The sequence below is a fragment of the Bombus vosnesenskii genome, unplaced genomic scaffold (genome assembly GCF_011952255.1).
Source record: "Bombus vosnesenskii isolate JDL3184/JDL3185 unplaced genomic scaffold, Bvos_JDL3184-5_v1.1 scf7180000013314, whole genome shotgun sequence".
NCBI lineage: Eukaryota > Metazoa > Arthropoda > Insecta > Hymenoptera > Apidae > Bombus > Bombus vosnesenskii.
In genome coordinates this window covers 2,212,465-2,227,685 of record NW_022882960.1, presented here as the reverse complement: position 1 = coordinate 2,227,685, position 15,221 = coordinate 2,212,465, and the positions used below count along the sequence as shown (strand labels likewise).

General features: G+C 42.9%; 1 protein-coding gene across 6 annotated transcripts in view; it reads left to right on the top strand.

The window, feature by feature from the left end:
- The window catches only part of LOC117235250, a 305,200-nt gene that overhangs the window by 190,770 nt on the left and 99,209 nt on the right, over positions 1–15,221 (top strand). For all 6 annotated transcript variants that reach the window (XM_033497118.1, XM_033497116.1, XM_033497117.1 and 3 more), the window contains exon 7: positions 11,562–11,679. In XM_033497118.1, the coding sequence (XP_033353009.1) occupies positions 11,562–11,679 (118 nt within the window). The remainder of the gene's footprint in view (positions 1–11,561; positions 11,680–15,221) is intronic.

Below are 15,221 nucleotides of genomic sequence, written 5' to 3'. Positions count from 1 at the left end.
AGCCGCACGCTGTCGTAAATTCTCGAATCACTTTTTCGATTTTCTCCAAGCTGCAGTCGGGAATCAGTTTCCGCGTTGGACGTTTACGAGCTGCTTGGCGACGAATAATCCGCGCGACGTAATTGCTACGTGCGTCCCGGCGAGACACGCCGCGTTTGCGTGGCAAACGTTTGCTGGTTGCCGGCGCGGCGTAGCGCAGCGCGACGCTTTGGTATCAGCCGGTGCAATTAGCGTCCGCGAACGATTCATGTCGGGTTAATAAATTGAAAGGACGCAGCTGACCCACGATCGGAAGCACGTTGATCGCGGATCGAGCGTGACGGAGGTGAAACGATCGAGTATAAATTCCTTTCTGTCGGGTTTCTAATCTGGTACCGGTTACGACTGCTCTTCCATTTCGTTGTCATACTTCTGTAATGATTCTTCTTATTGGTATATCGCCTTGCATTCGTGTAGATTTAAGTTATGGTAATTGAACTGTGGTAAAGAAATACAATACAAGATGCGATTCGCCATTAAATTGGCATCTGCTTTTCTCTTTTATATAATCAAGAATATCGTATGTACCATAACAATACGAATATCGAATATTTAAGTGGGATATGAATATTTCAGATATCAAATTCATTAGCTTCGGTATTTCTACATTCTTTTCGGTTTCATTATTGTTTCTAAACGACTGGTATATGGTATATCATATCATCGTACAATTTTCTGGAAACAATAAATTCTGTTCAATTCTGGAAACCAGGTATTGCGCACAGAAAAGGGAATCCTTTTATAATGGAAATTAGCAGTGTATAACGTTGTTCTAATTAATTAGAATAATTATTTGTACGAAAAAGTCCAGCAACACTACGAAGCAATTTCCACTATCCTTAACCCAATTCCATTCTTGCTTCTGAATCTTTTCATACGCTTTAACATCTACTTACAACCTCGTAGTTCAAGAGTCGTTGAAACGCAGCCAAAGGATCTTAAATCAAGCTTCGGCTCGGGTGGTACACCCAACTACGCTCCAAAGCATTTCAATGACACACAAAGTGCAAAAACAGATGGAACGAGTTCCGACGATTGGAATGTTCGAATCGATATCGATACCATCGTGGTATCTCCAGCCAGCTGGATAATTATCTGACTATCGGATCTTCGCGTCGCGACAACTCTCGAAGCTCGATTACCTCGCAATGACTTATTCGCAGCGTTAATTGCGCCGATAAGCGCGAGCATACGAACGAGCATTAGTTAGTTTGTTTGGAAACTTTACTTCGTTCTGCTTTATTTCTACTCATTTCTAAGATTTCGTTTTCAATATACATATCAATGTATCATGACTGGAAGCTTTTACATCGTTATGATTGCAACGTCGTATTTTTCAATAAAATGGTAGTGCAAACATTGTGTCTTATATAGAAATTATATTCTATAAGGTTATATTTTGATTGAAGTGTTTATTGTTTAAATATATCATTGCGTTTCCAACGTTTCAGAAAATCGACTACATCGTCTTCGTTCTCCTCATTGCGATATTTTTCTTCGATCCTCCTCCGAGGAATTTTTCCGTTACGCCTCTGATATCGTTTTTCTTCCTACTTCAGTAAGTCGCTTGGAGAGTGGAATATCGAGCAGCCACGATCCGACTCTCGATCGACGATCAATATAACTGCAAGAGATACTTTCGATCGCTGCTACGAGCGCAATGTACGCCCACCCGCCGAAGACCCGTTATCGGTTGCTCTTATCACTGATCTTCGCTTCTGGAACGAGCAGTTCCTCGAAACGCCAGAGCGATCTCGTTTCCTCGGAAAATCGTGGCGGTGACTGAAAAATAATCGACCGTCTGCCGGTGTTTCAAGAAGATTGAAAATCTCGAACGTCGAACTGCTCTTTCCTTCGTTCAACAGGCAATCTTTTTTCCACACTGACGTCAAAGGCCTCTATATAGAAGCTTTCAAGTGAAATTGAAAATTCAGTGAATGGAGCAATACTCCGTAAAATCGAAAGTGTAAGTAACCTTGAAGAAATCATAAAATTTAATGGCGTACGGAACGATAAACAGTTCGTTTCATCGATAGGAATACGAAGAAATTTGCAAAAATTCATTCTCATCGCTATTATTAAGATCTATCCTGTCTTTTATAAGATCTGTAATCTTTATCATTTCGGTTCTCAAATAATAGTAATGATTTCCCATAGCAGAAGATTATTACGAATCATTAATCATTCAAATATCCACTGGAAACCAAAAGAAATGTTCACACAACTTCTATTCTCAATTGTTCTAATAAAGCGGAACAAAAAGCATCAGCTATCACCAGTGGAAATCCCATATAGGCTGTTATATGTACACGAAATGTAGAACACGCGCTTTCCCATAGTTGAATCCATTGAGGCGCCTTGCTCTGCGTCGAGAGTGGCGCGTTCTCCGATTAAAATTCGCTCACCAATTAGTAGTTTGATCCCGTTCTGCGTCGGACAGTCTGGTCCGCCCTCGACCCTCCGTTTCTACTCGTAAATAACGAGGATCGCGCGGGCGTGAGACCCGCCACAGGGGCTACGTCGATAGCAACGACTAGGGACGGGACGTCTGAATGCGAAAAAGCTGGCGAGGAAACGGAGAAAGGCGGGTCTTCGTTCGTTTCATTCAAACTGCGTCTCTTCCATTGCTCCAATCTTGGCTTTCCAATATCATAGCGTCTATGTACATTTTCTTTCAGTAAGAGATGATAACGAGAAATAAATAAATCGAAGCATTGCTTGGAATAGAAATGAATAGAGTTGGAGATACGAAAGATAGAATGTGATAGGAATCTAATTATCTCTGGACTCGAAACGTTAATTTGGATTTTTCTTAATGCTTGAAGTATTTGCAGCGTCGTATATCTTTTTTTTCAATGAAGCATCTTTTTATCTAGTTTTATATACATTTCGTTTTTCTAGTATTAAGGTTTTGCGGTCATATGGAAATACCAATATTATCGAAATTTACAACGTATTTCTCTAGTGTTTGCAATAAGAGGAATAAAATGTCGAGCCAATATTCTCATAGTACTGCGTACAGAGAAACTAATCACAAAACTAATTCTGACGAGTTTCTCAAACAAAAGCCATATAGGATCGACAGAACCTGGTATCAAGCACGAAGCTCAAGATCGTCAAAGGCGCGATCCACGCAGTCTGTACGGACACGTTCGGTACACCAAGCCGCTACGTGATTATGGTTATCACCCGGCCGATTGGATCGAGCGTATTAGCCACGCACGAACTCGCCGCGCGCATTCTAGACCACACTGGCGAGCGACCGAACGAGCGTCTATATACGTATGAACGTATGGAATACTTTCAGACGAGATCGAGATGAGGATTTCTGAGAAAGTTTTCCGCCATGCTTCTAGTGGCACACGCTCGACCCGCGCGAACTCGTCTCCAGTCGCTTCTTCTACTTTGATCTTTGCCTTTCTTCACTTCTTATCTTTTCGCGTTTCCTGTGACGCGACGATTCACTGGAATTCGCTCTTAATTGAGACTACGTTACGTACATATGTATATAAATAAACCATGCTGATATATCGTTGAACTACTTATTCTTGTTAAAATCGAGATTGACAGATTTTAGCGATGTTCGATCAGTTTATTTATCAAAGTTCGATTTATCAAGGATTTTTATATGTGAAGATCACAGGGGTTCTTTCTAATTTTATTGTCACTTCGTGACTAAATTTTCAATATAAAACGACTAAAAATTTTAACAGGGTTAAGAATTTTAAGCCACTGCTTTGTAAAATATGACTATAATAGAAAATGTGTCTTATCGCGTTCTTTCCCCGTACTCTTCGTATTTGGGTATTTTTCATTCTGGACTTTATCGTATTTGAAATCTTCCAATACGTTTCGAATATTTGCTTTAATTAACATCGATTTAACCAATGCTCTTTTCAAAGAATCATCGCTTTATAGAAAGATTAAAATTTTCAGCACTGAATTGATCCATCTTCAAAGAAATTTGAAATTACAAAATGGAAAAAGTAGTGCTCGTCTTGATCGTCGATCGGATTTCTAAGAATCGCGAGAGATTCAAGAATCGATTGGTTAAGAAGGAATTCGAATCTGGATCCTCGATTTGCCGGACGATTGACCCGGCCGATTGAGCTATCCAGGTCGTCGACAAATTACTTCTTCCTAAGTCTAATGTTTCAAACGGCTGCCGCCCACAATTTCATCTCGCGCCACGAACCTTCCAGCAAATTGCCTCTCCTTTCCGCGGGTTTTCATCTTCCTGCCGTTCGTTTCGCCAAAGTTAATGATATCCTCGAGTTTCCCAGGTTCTTCGTATTTCGTCTTTCTTTTCCGTTCCGATGCAGTTTTTCTTCTCGCGGTTTTAGTCGTTGCGTGCGCCGATCGTTACGCGTTTAACGAGCCACTCGGTAACGCGTTCCCAACAAATCCATCCAGAACGATCGGCGGATAAAGTCAGGGCGTGGTCCCGCGTCATTTTGGCGTCGCGATGCGCGAAGGGGTCAGCCGTTAGAATGTGTTCCACGTTGGAAACCAATGGAAAGTTTCGATAGAAAATTGCCAGCTCGCTAGGGAAACTGACTTGATAAGAATTGGGATTCTGGTACAGTGATACAGTGGTACAGCGTTCTTTTTTTTTTTCATTTTTTTAGAGGGGCTGGAAGATTTATGGAAGTCGTTTTGGGACATGAGGTTTGCGTGTGTAAGGTACATACACGATCGCTATTATTTACGATTTTCTGTTTCTCGCGAAGCGTACATTGTTGGCGTGCGGGGCCTACTGTAAAGTCTCTCGAAGGCCGTGGGATCTTAACCCTTTCACTGATAAACTGTGGCTATACTCATTCACTAGATCTGTGGACGAAGATTGGTTTTATTCGCTTTCCACGATAGAATATTCTGCAAAAACGCAGTGTTCGCGAAAATTATATTAATATCAATTTCGGGTACAGTTTCCGCGAGGTAATTTCTAGGCAATCATCGAGCGACAGGATGTATCATATTTCCGTGTGTACGAAACACGGAAAAAGCGGCATTGCGAGGCGCCGTTCGTGCTTTGCACGTCGCGCATGATCGACGAGCGGTACGCAGAAGTCGATAGTCTGTCGAAAGGTGAAAGATCGAAGGTTAATAGGGGTCGAGCGTTTTTTATCGCATTACGGCGAATATTCTGGCCTAAGTAGTGAACACGAGTTGGCCTTTGTGCGAAGACTTTCCACAAATAAGATGTTCCCCTGGGTATTAATCAACGCTTAATACGTTCGCTTACTCGCGCGAATCTGATCCGGGGATACGCGCGAGCAATTTCCGTGAAATCGTTTAACGTGAACGTATTAGAAAAATTCTAGCGCGGTGTAAAACACGAGAAGATTGCAAAGATTCCATGGATTCCGAGTCTGCGTTAGCAGGCTTGTTTGCCAACAGATCGTCAGAGTGTTTTACAAGATTTGGATTTTTCTAATAACGAAAAGAGAAAATTCGATGTTCGATTCGATGATTATTTAGAAATATAATATCCATCATCTATATACAATTTAATATTAATGTAATCTATATCTATAATCTATATATAATCTAGTATTTAGATTATAAGCCTAGATTAGATTTCTTTGACGAACGAACGATCCAGAGAGAAATCCCTCGTTCGCTAGACCACTAATCTGTGATTAGACTTCTTCTGATTCCAGCGTCCAAATAGCTGACGCCTGGAGCTCCAGGCAATCGCGTGAAAGTGGCTGTTACTTCCGAAAACCATAAGAACAGAAGAAATCAATCGTACAACAGCAGAACTAAAAAGGAGAAATCCTTTATTTGCTATCCCAGGATCAAGCCAGTCAAACCATGCGCATCTTCCTCTTGTCTAATCCCAACTTTTTAACAACAGACTCTTAAAACTAACCTCTAGACAATAAATAAAAAAAAACTGATAAACAGAAACGAAAGGAGAAAAAGACGAAGAAGGAGAAGGGTAGAAATATCCTCCGTATGAAATCGTCAAATTTCACCTATCAATTTTCAAAATGCATCGACTCGGCCTTCGAAGCGATCGGACGAATGGAAGGAAACATGATCCAAGCTACCTGTCCGTCGCGGTGTGATTATAATTGCAGATCTGGCATTCAGGATCGGCATTACCGAGTGGTGAAATCTTCGTCGCGATTCGCCATGAGAAACGTACAGGGGAATCGATTATTCGGAGAGAGGTGCGCGTATTGGTGCCGTTCAACGACTAATTAAGCGATTATAGCGACTCTCGAGCTAGCTAACGAGTGTTAATCCGCAGCCAAGTCGTGGCCGATAGAGCCAGCGCAGGGTCAGCTTGAGCGCACGTTCGCGCGAGCACCGCGATAATTTTACTTATCAGCGTGTTTAGACGAAGCTCCCTCTTTCCAATGGAAACGATCTTCCTTTCTCTTTCTGCCCGTTTAGTTTCCTCTGTCTAGTAGTCCGTCTTCAATTAAAATCAATTTCTTCGACACGATGAAACTGAATATTTGTATTCGAGAGCGTTTTCAAGTTACGACGATATTTTCTATGTCGCGACGAATGTAATAGGGAACGAGCTTTCAAACAATCGGTCTTGCGTTGATTTGTTTCTTCTTGAAATCTTAAGTGTCGTCTTCAAATAGTACTCTTTCAAGATAAATAGGTTCAACAAGTAGTACTAAAATACAAATGACTCGACTAATTAAGGATAATTTGGCAATTAAAAAGCATGTTTTAATTCAAGCAAATAACAGATTCACGCTTGTAAAACGGTTTTGTGGTTAAAACAAATCTTTGCCTAAATTCCATTTCTTCGATTAAGAGTATGAAATTGCAGAAACAGTCTTCTTATAATCATAGCGTGCAGAAGTACGATATTAGCCGATGAATTTATTTATTTATTGATTTTATATTACCTTACCTAAGCGCGCTTCGAAGTAACGATATCGGCGCATTTCTAACCGTTAGTTAACCCGTGCGCACATTCGTCTCGTCAAAGAATCCGCCATCGAGCTTAAAAAAGGAAAAAAACACCAGGATGCTGAAAGAAACCAACTTATTAAACCTCGCGTACATTCTATCCGCTAGATCCCATGGATTTTTTCTGGCGAAAGCACATCGATTTCCTGGCTCGGTTATTCAAATTACCGTTAAACCGAGCCGCTTGAGGAATCCCTGGTAGCGCGCGTGGATCGCCGGTTACGATGGACGAGCGAGAGTCGCGCGACTGCGATCGTAACGCGTCTGGATCCTCGCGTCCGCAGCAACGGCGAGGCGCGACTAATTAAGCGATTAGCGGCTCGCTAGCGCATCGAGGTATTAATCCGTAGCGTGGTCGCGGTCGAAACGACGGGACACGACTTTGCTTCGTTCTACGAAATAGTAGAGGAAGAAGAAGAAGAGGAAGAAACGTACGAAGAAGAAGACGAAGAAGAGGAGGAAGAAGCCTCTCTCCTGGCTAGATCTTTCTCTGTTAGCGAGCGATCAGCAAGCATCTGGCTCGATCGACGCCAATAATTCAACCGGGTGTCGGTGAATTACACGTTCCGCTACGCCCTGCAGCCCCTTTTCACGGCGCTCGACGTTTTCATTTTAATAGAAATCGATCGTGCTCACAGTCACAGCGTACTCGCGTTATAGCGATGGGAACTAGCGAGCTATATGAAAAAGAAACGTGGATCCATAGAGAGGTAGAAAATGAACGAAGGTGGAGGAGGGGGGAGGGGAGATGAATCGCGAGCGTGCAATTAGAAATCGGGGATCTACGGGGCGGCAATAAATCCAAAAAGCAACACGGCTAATGGCGCACGCGTATTGACGTATCCATCCGACTATCGTTCATCTTTCTCACGAGTCGCGGCGGTACGCATCGTCCGCCTCGCGGCTACTCGCGATCTTCTCGACGCTCCCCTCTCTTACAACCCCTTTTTTGCATCTGCATCTCCTCCTCCTACTCTTCTTCTTCTGCTTCTCCTTCTCCTTCTTTCTTCATTATCATCGTTGTCATTTTCTTCTTCTTGGTTTTCTTCATCTTCGTTATGTTTATTCGTTATTCTCCCTGACTTGCTTATTACTCGGCATGTGAAAAGGATAGCGGATCAAGCGGATTCCTGTCGGCGTGGCGGCGGCTCGCGAGGTGGAGTGGACGCGCGTCGTGAGCATAAGTACGCTTGATTTACGCTAAAAGCCGAGTACTCGGCCCCGGTTCGTTCAATCTTTATCGAGGGGGTAATGCGATGATGATGGACGAGCGACGATTTGTAGAGGCAGAATGCGCGCCACGCCGCGTCGGTCCACGATATATGCGCCTCCGTCGTCGTGGAACGGTTATTATTGTAACTCGATCTCGGCATACGGCGTCGAAGCCGGGTAGAAAGCGCTGGAATTTCGTAGGCCTCGAGTACCATCGGGGGAAACTTGCCGAGGGAATTGTTTTGGAGGGGCGCAACTGGCATTTTAGTCTGTTTCGTGGGAATCGAAAGCGATGAAGTCATTTTGCAGGGGTCGCCGACATGTTCGGTCAGATACCGTGATCGATCGTTAGAGAATCTGTCGTAGTGAAAGTGATTTTTTCGGTGGAAAATAATTTCACGTTGCGATGACTTGTTCCTGTACTCAGGACGATTTCTTAATTTTTTTATAAAGAACCATCACAAAAATGCTTCGGAAAATATCGTTAGATTCTCCAAAAACAATTCTGAACTATGGTTTTAACGATTTTCGTATTAGATGTAATGATCAAAGTTCATAAAATTTGTATGTTTTAGAAGAGCAGGAGGATTTATAAATTCATTGGCCAAGAGGGTTAAATCCTCTCTCAAACTCTAAGGGATTACAGCAGGTCTGAAAGGTTTTCATTAAGAGAGAATCTCAGTGTCCCAAAAGTTTGATCTTCACCAATATGCTTTCACCTCGTAACATCCAACCCACGACTTCTCTCCATTATCCATTCTAATTCGCTTCATCTCACTCGTCAACCCTCCGGAGATTTTGTCCGGACGCAAAATTCCTCCGATAAACGTCCATCTACCTTCCTCCTTCCTCTCTGAATCCTAGCGAACGACTGCGAACGCAAATGGGCGCACGTTTCCACGGAAATACGTGAACGATCGCCGAAGGCTGCATAGAAAATCGGGAAGCGACCGAGGGAAGAAACGGGCACGGTTAATCGTGTCGTAAACATCGAGAACGGTGCTAGCCGACGTGATTTCTCGAAGCAAGGAAATGCAAGATCGCGCTGCCCGCCGCGACCTTTTTTAACGATCCGGCGCAGCCGCTCGGATTACCATAACCGATCGATTACCGAGCCTACTACGAGCGCGGAGCGGTTTCACCGCTCGATGAAGACGTTAAGGTACGCTCTAGGACTGCCTGCAGCCCAAGAAGGCCGGCATCGTCTTTATGTCACGAGGAGCACCACGAGCGTTTTCACACATCGCGCCTGGACAGTGTTCGTGAGCCAGACTTTTTTCTTTTTCGTGGAAACGCTTGGATACGTAACATTATTTCCGAGAAATGCCCGGAAGAACGTGATCGTTTGTGCTAATTCAGAAACAGGTAGTTGCGCGTTTATGGAGACTGATGTCGTGTTTCTGGAGACGCGTTTCATGATTTTCAGCAATAAGGAAGACTTAATGATACGAATATCAAAGGAGTTCAATCGTAGAAAGATGAAATATTCTAGGATAATTTTGAGGATGAATGTGTGTATCACGTAGCATAAGCAACAGCAATATAAAGCTTTAGTATTAGGTTGTCTCAAAAGTTTCTTTCGTTCCATAAGGTGATAATAGATGAACAACAATTTCTGTTTTATACTATTTTATTGAATTAAGTATGATCCATTTCGTTCTATTTCTATTATTATGTTCGTGCATAATTCAATAAACTAATATAAAACAAGAAACATTGTGCGTCTATTATTTCCTTATAAAACGAAAGAAACCTTTCGGACAACCTAATATATACGTACTAAAGAAATTTTAAAATTCCACTTTTTTTATATCGATGCTTCAAACGAAGAAGTATTTTTCAAGTTGTTACAAAACTTTAAAGTTGTCTTTCTACATCGTAGGAAATTTCTTTCTTCCGGAATTGATCGAAGGAAATTTGTCTTTAGGTAATCAACGAATCGGTCTTTCCAAACTAGGAAAGTTTCATTTTCATAAGCCCAAGCCTGCTATTCGATGATCAAAGGGATTGTATACTGTACAGCACGTGTTACATGTCAAAAGTGTATTAACACTGGTAACCCGGGAATTCGCAAGCGTACACGAGTTTGCCCACTGGCATTGGGCATTATCATCGCCTTGCCATGTAATCGCTTGTATAACTTACGCCACTATGAATTATCATTAACGCCCTGAGCGATCACCCTCGGGCAGATTTCGAGCTGTTGCTCGTGTGTTCATTCGTAACGGCACGCGTCAGAGGCACGTGATCACGCATGTCAGTCAGCTTTCCAAAAGAGACGAGTTAAGCTTCTCCGGTTTCTTCTTTTCAATAAGAAGATAAAGAATCATTCCATCAGAAATTCGTACATTCCACACCGTAACTTATTAATATCAAATTATTTTTATTGTTTTCGATCCATTTCTATCCTTCAATGTTAAAAAATATCTTAAAGGACAAAATACGACCAAATGCTTACTGAAATGCGTGATTTCTCGATTCAATCCTACGTCAAACACCTTTTTAAAACATTGAAAATAACTTTCTCTTGCTAAAATGCGGGCAAAACTAAAATATAGAAATTAAAAGATTACAGAAAGATCGAACATCCATCTAACTCTTACTCCCATATCGATCGCAATTGTTGTCATCGAGTAACGAAAGCGAAACCAACTCTAAGGAAGAACGTGGTTGAACCGTCCAAGATCGTATCGCTCATATATCGAGTCTAATCGGTGAACAACGACAAGATCGCGAGGTAACATCGGTCGTGCGTCAATCGAACGATCCGATCGACGGCTGATAGCGTCCTTGTGCATCGATATCCGATTCCACGTTGCGCTCACGATTAAGACAATAAGATTTTACGACGTCCTCTATTTCATTTGTCGCTGGTTATGCCAACGATTCGATCTCGGCCCGTGTTTGGCTATTACATTTTCATCGATATACAGAGTCAGCAGTCAAGCAGTCAAGATTTTACCGGAAGATGACCTACTCCGGGTGGCGCAGATAGGCACGGCTAAAAGCCGATCATTTAATAACTTATACGTCAGTTCTCGATTACGATCGACCGTGGTGCCAGCCCGAATCGGATCACGGTCTGTAATCAAATGCTGTTACCGACTTTTATTACGCCGTTAATGCGGGACGATCGGTTCATGGATTGGCTCGCGAATGCGTCCTGCGTTCCTTGCTACGTATTTTTCAGTCACCAGTGCCTCGGTGTGTGCGTGTGTTCATTGTGCCGCGAAGAGTAGAGAGAAAAGTCTTTAATCGATACTGTAAATTCGACCCATCTCGAAGCACATCGTTAAGTCTCCAATGTGTTTATGGGTTGCACGAACGATTTCGAGGGGTAATTAATTTTTCGAACTTCTGTGTTACAGGTTGCACGGATGCCTACGGCAGACCCGTTCTCGAGTTCGAGGACGAGCCGACCAGAAGGGAGACCCTGTCTGTTAAGGAAGTGTCGTCGTTTCTACTCTACCTCGCCCGTTTGCCCAGGTAATTACGTAGCTGGCTTACTTTTGATTATTTGGACGACAAATTTGTTATTTCGCCAAATGAACGGACCATTAAGTTATGCAATAAGTAACAGGAATTTTTCAGTATGTACAGTCTCGTTTGCATCGTCACGTAATGACAAATTAATTTCACGCTAGCAGAATGAAGTTGACACTGGTTAACTATTTACGTTATAAAGGAAAGTAAATTGTGCCATATCTGTAAAATGTCAGGTGTCGGGTGAGTTATGAATGGGCGTGTTCATTAGGTGAAAAGGAACAAGTATCTGTACCGGTAATTAATCATCGGTGTATTTTCCTTTATTTTCAACATTTTTGCCATCTTTCTACTAAGTTTCCTATTCGCTTTTTACGAAACCCCGGTTGTAACGAGTTCCATTACTCCTAACAAATTATCTAATATCTTTGTATCCCACGATAAGGAAACTATGTACAAACAGACTGTAGAATATATCCAGAAATAAAGACATATTTCGTTACAAGCTACTAGATAGGAAATAATAATTCCAACGTGATACTTGGATAATCGATTTCCGATATTCGATAAGTACTCGCTATGCAGCATCGCCATCCGTATCTTTCACGCGTTACGCTCGAAATCAAGGATATATTGCGATGACCGCTTTTCTCGGCAATCACCGTGGAATAATAACGGCGATTCATTAATCCACTCGGCGAGGAACGAGCTTTCCAGCCGGACGAACATGATCGACGACGGTTTCCGTAATAATTATAATTTTCCATGGCCGCGACATCGACGACACGCCCACAGTAATCACGGACAAGGTGCAAAATCGCGACTTGAATATCGTGCTTCAACTACGAATTTCCTAGACGTCAGAGCATGGCCCGTCCCGCGAGACAAATCGTGACGCGGTTATTAATTAACCGAGGGCGCGACGTTTTTTCTAATTAGCCCACTGGGCCGAGGCTAATCGGAATCCAGTTGAAAAATGGCTATCGTCGGTAATTACCGTGCTTGTTGCTCGATAATTCAATTACGCTGATAAACGACCGGCCTTATCGGGATTTTCAATCAATCCATCGTCCCGAAGGACTAACGAGGACCTTCCTCGTTCGACGTCCTCTTCACGTGGTTCAGAGTTCGTGAAATTTGTATGATACTTCGACCACGCGTCTAGCAACGTCGATCGTTAGAAAGCTTGCTGCTTCACCGACTGACTTTAATGGTGTCATTAATATTTCCACGAAAACTCTGTCACAATGTCCGTACGTCGACCGCGTTGTTTGCATAAATTCCCAAAGGTGAAACTCTACCTACGTACAAACGTTCGTAGAAATTAATTTCCATGTTCCTGGCGCGCTGCCTTCTATTCTTCTCTGTCGAAATCGCGAGTTATTATCTCGCGATTTCACACCATGTACACATTGTATTTACTAATCGCTGGTAATTAAGCTGACGAACGACGCGCAGATTGTCTCTAGTCCGGCCCGTACCGAGGTGCGATAAATAATCGAAACGGAGAAACAGGTGTCGCCCTTTCTCTCCAGGCGAATTCTTTCGCCGCCGCGAGCGAGCTGGGCGAATTTTCGATCGTATCGATGCACGGCATTAAAACGGTGTTCACGCAGTGTTGCGAGTAGGTGAATAAAGGCCCGGTGGAACGGGAAAGGCGGTAAATCATGCGCCACTTAACGCGTCGGGGAATAGAATTTTGAATAACGATCGTCCATTATCGCGGCGTATCGAGGAAAGTGTGCAACACGAGGAAACTGAATATATTTCACATTACATAATATGTCTATTGTTCGGAGAAAGTGCATATTTCATTGATAAGAATCGAGCATAAAGCCAATTTATTTTATTGCTATCCTTGCCGTGCCGTTTAACCGAGCCGCCGCGGCTCTCCGATCGATCGAGACCCTAGGATCTCTGCCAATTCTGCCCGCTATTGAAGCAACTCCAATAGCCTGCCGTGCAATTTCCTGATCGAGAATCGATGTACGGTATGGCGATATTTTACGTATCTCTGGCAGCCGATGCGACTTTTTCATTTCGCAACGATTCTTTGACGACCACTTCGAAAATTGCGGTTTCCCTGACGAGCTTTGGGAAGCTCGACTATGTCGAATTCGTGAGCTGTGATTGAGAATACGAGTATCTTGAATAGAGCAGAGAGAATATTTAATGGCAAAATTATCGAAAGTTTTAAAATTTCCTTTCTTCATCCCTTTTTCACAATTAGTAAAAGCATGACTTCTATTCACATACTCACAATGGGTCTCGGATCGATCTTCGGAAAAGTTCCAACAACCCAGAAGCAATCTTTGTAAGAGCTACCTCGAAACATCTATTTCTGCTATTAATTTTGGAGAACTTAACCGATTAAAATTACATAAATTTCTTTCGAGTTTTGGATGCTCCATCTTCATTTTTTTTTTAATTTTATTGTTTTAAATGGTACTACCGGAATGTCGAACTTCGCTGAAAATCGCGGGTCACAAGCTTTACAAACGCAATTCGATCCTTTCGGTCGATGAACATCTAAACGAGCAACAAAACAGTTTCCACCCCATAAGCTTCGTTCCAAAAGCGGCAGCAGGCCGATGAATTATTTAGTACCAAGCCGGCAAACGAGCACGATACCCCGGCAGCGAGCCGTGCCGCGACCGTAAACGCCCTGGACGCGTTTTTTTCTAGCCGGTCGATCGCGATTAAGAACCGTTTCGATCGGGACGAGCTCTAAGCCTTCTGGTCGATTGTCAGCGGGTCGGAGGAATCGAAAGGCGATCGTAAAGGATGTGGCCGAGTAGGATTCGCGAAGCAAGGTCCTCTTCCTCTCGAATCGGTCGCTCGTTTGGCCGCGTTCGCATGCTACCCAGCTCGTAAAACATATCACGTACGATAGCCACGGCAGCCTATTGCGGTATCGTCAATCGTGCGGCTTTATGATGCCCCGTGCAACCGGACGAGCAGCAGAGAGAAGAAACGATATTCCGCCCCGGGGCTCTCCTCTTGAGAAACGTCCTTCTATCTTTCGATATCTACTCAGCCGTTTCATGCGCGCGGAAATGGGAAATTCGAGGTGAATGGCCTTGTCAGAGCTGTGTTTTGCTGAAATCTTTCGGCCTTGTTAAGATTCTATTAAGATCAATTTGAGAGCTTAAAAAACATTGGATGTTGCACAAGGTGAATAGCGAATATCTACAAGATCGAAGGGCTAAAAAGGTAATATTTACGTCTTCTTCAAGAAAGCAGTGTTTCCAATAAAGTTGAGAAAGCATGTGAGAATAAATGGTAGGAATTAGATAGAAGAATTAGTTTCGCGTGTCATCAAGAGGAATTCTGTGGCATCCACGGACGGAATTATGCGGAAAATCGGAGGTGAGTTCGAATCGCGAGACAATCATTACGAAAGAATTTTGAACAGCGATGTTCTGCGAGATTGGACATAATAAACGCTTAATAACATGCGTCGTGAATGTAAAATACATGCAATTAATGCCTCGTGACGGCGTTTTCTCATGGCGAATGGAAATGACTTTACGCGAAATTTCAAA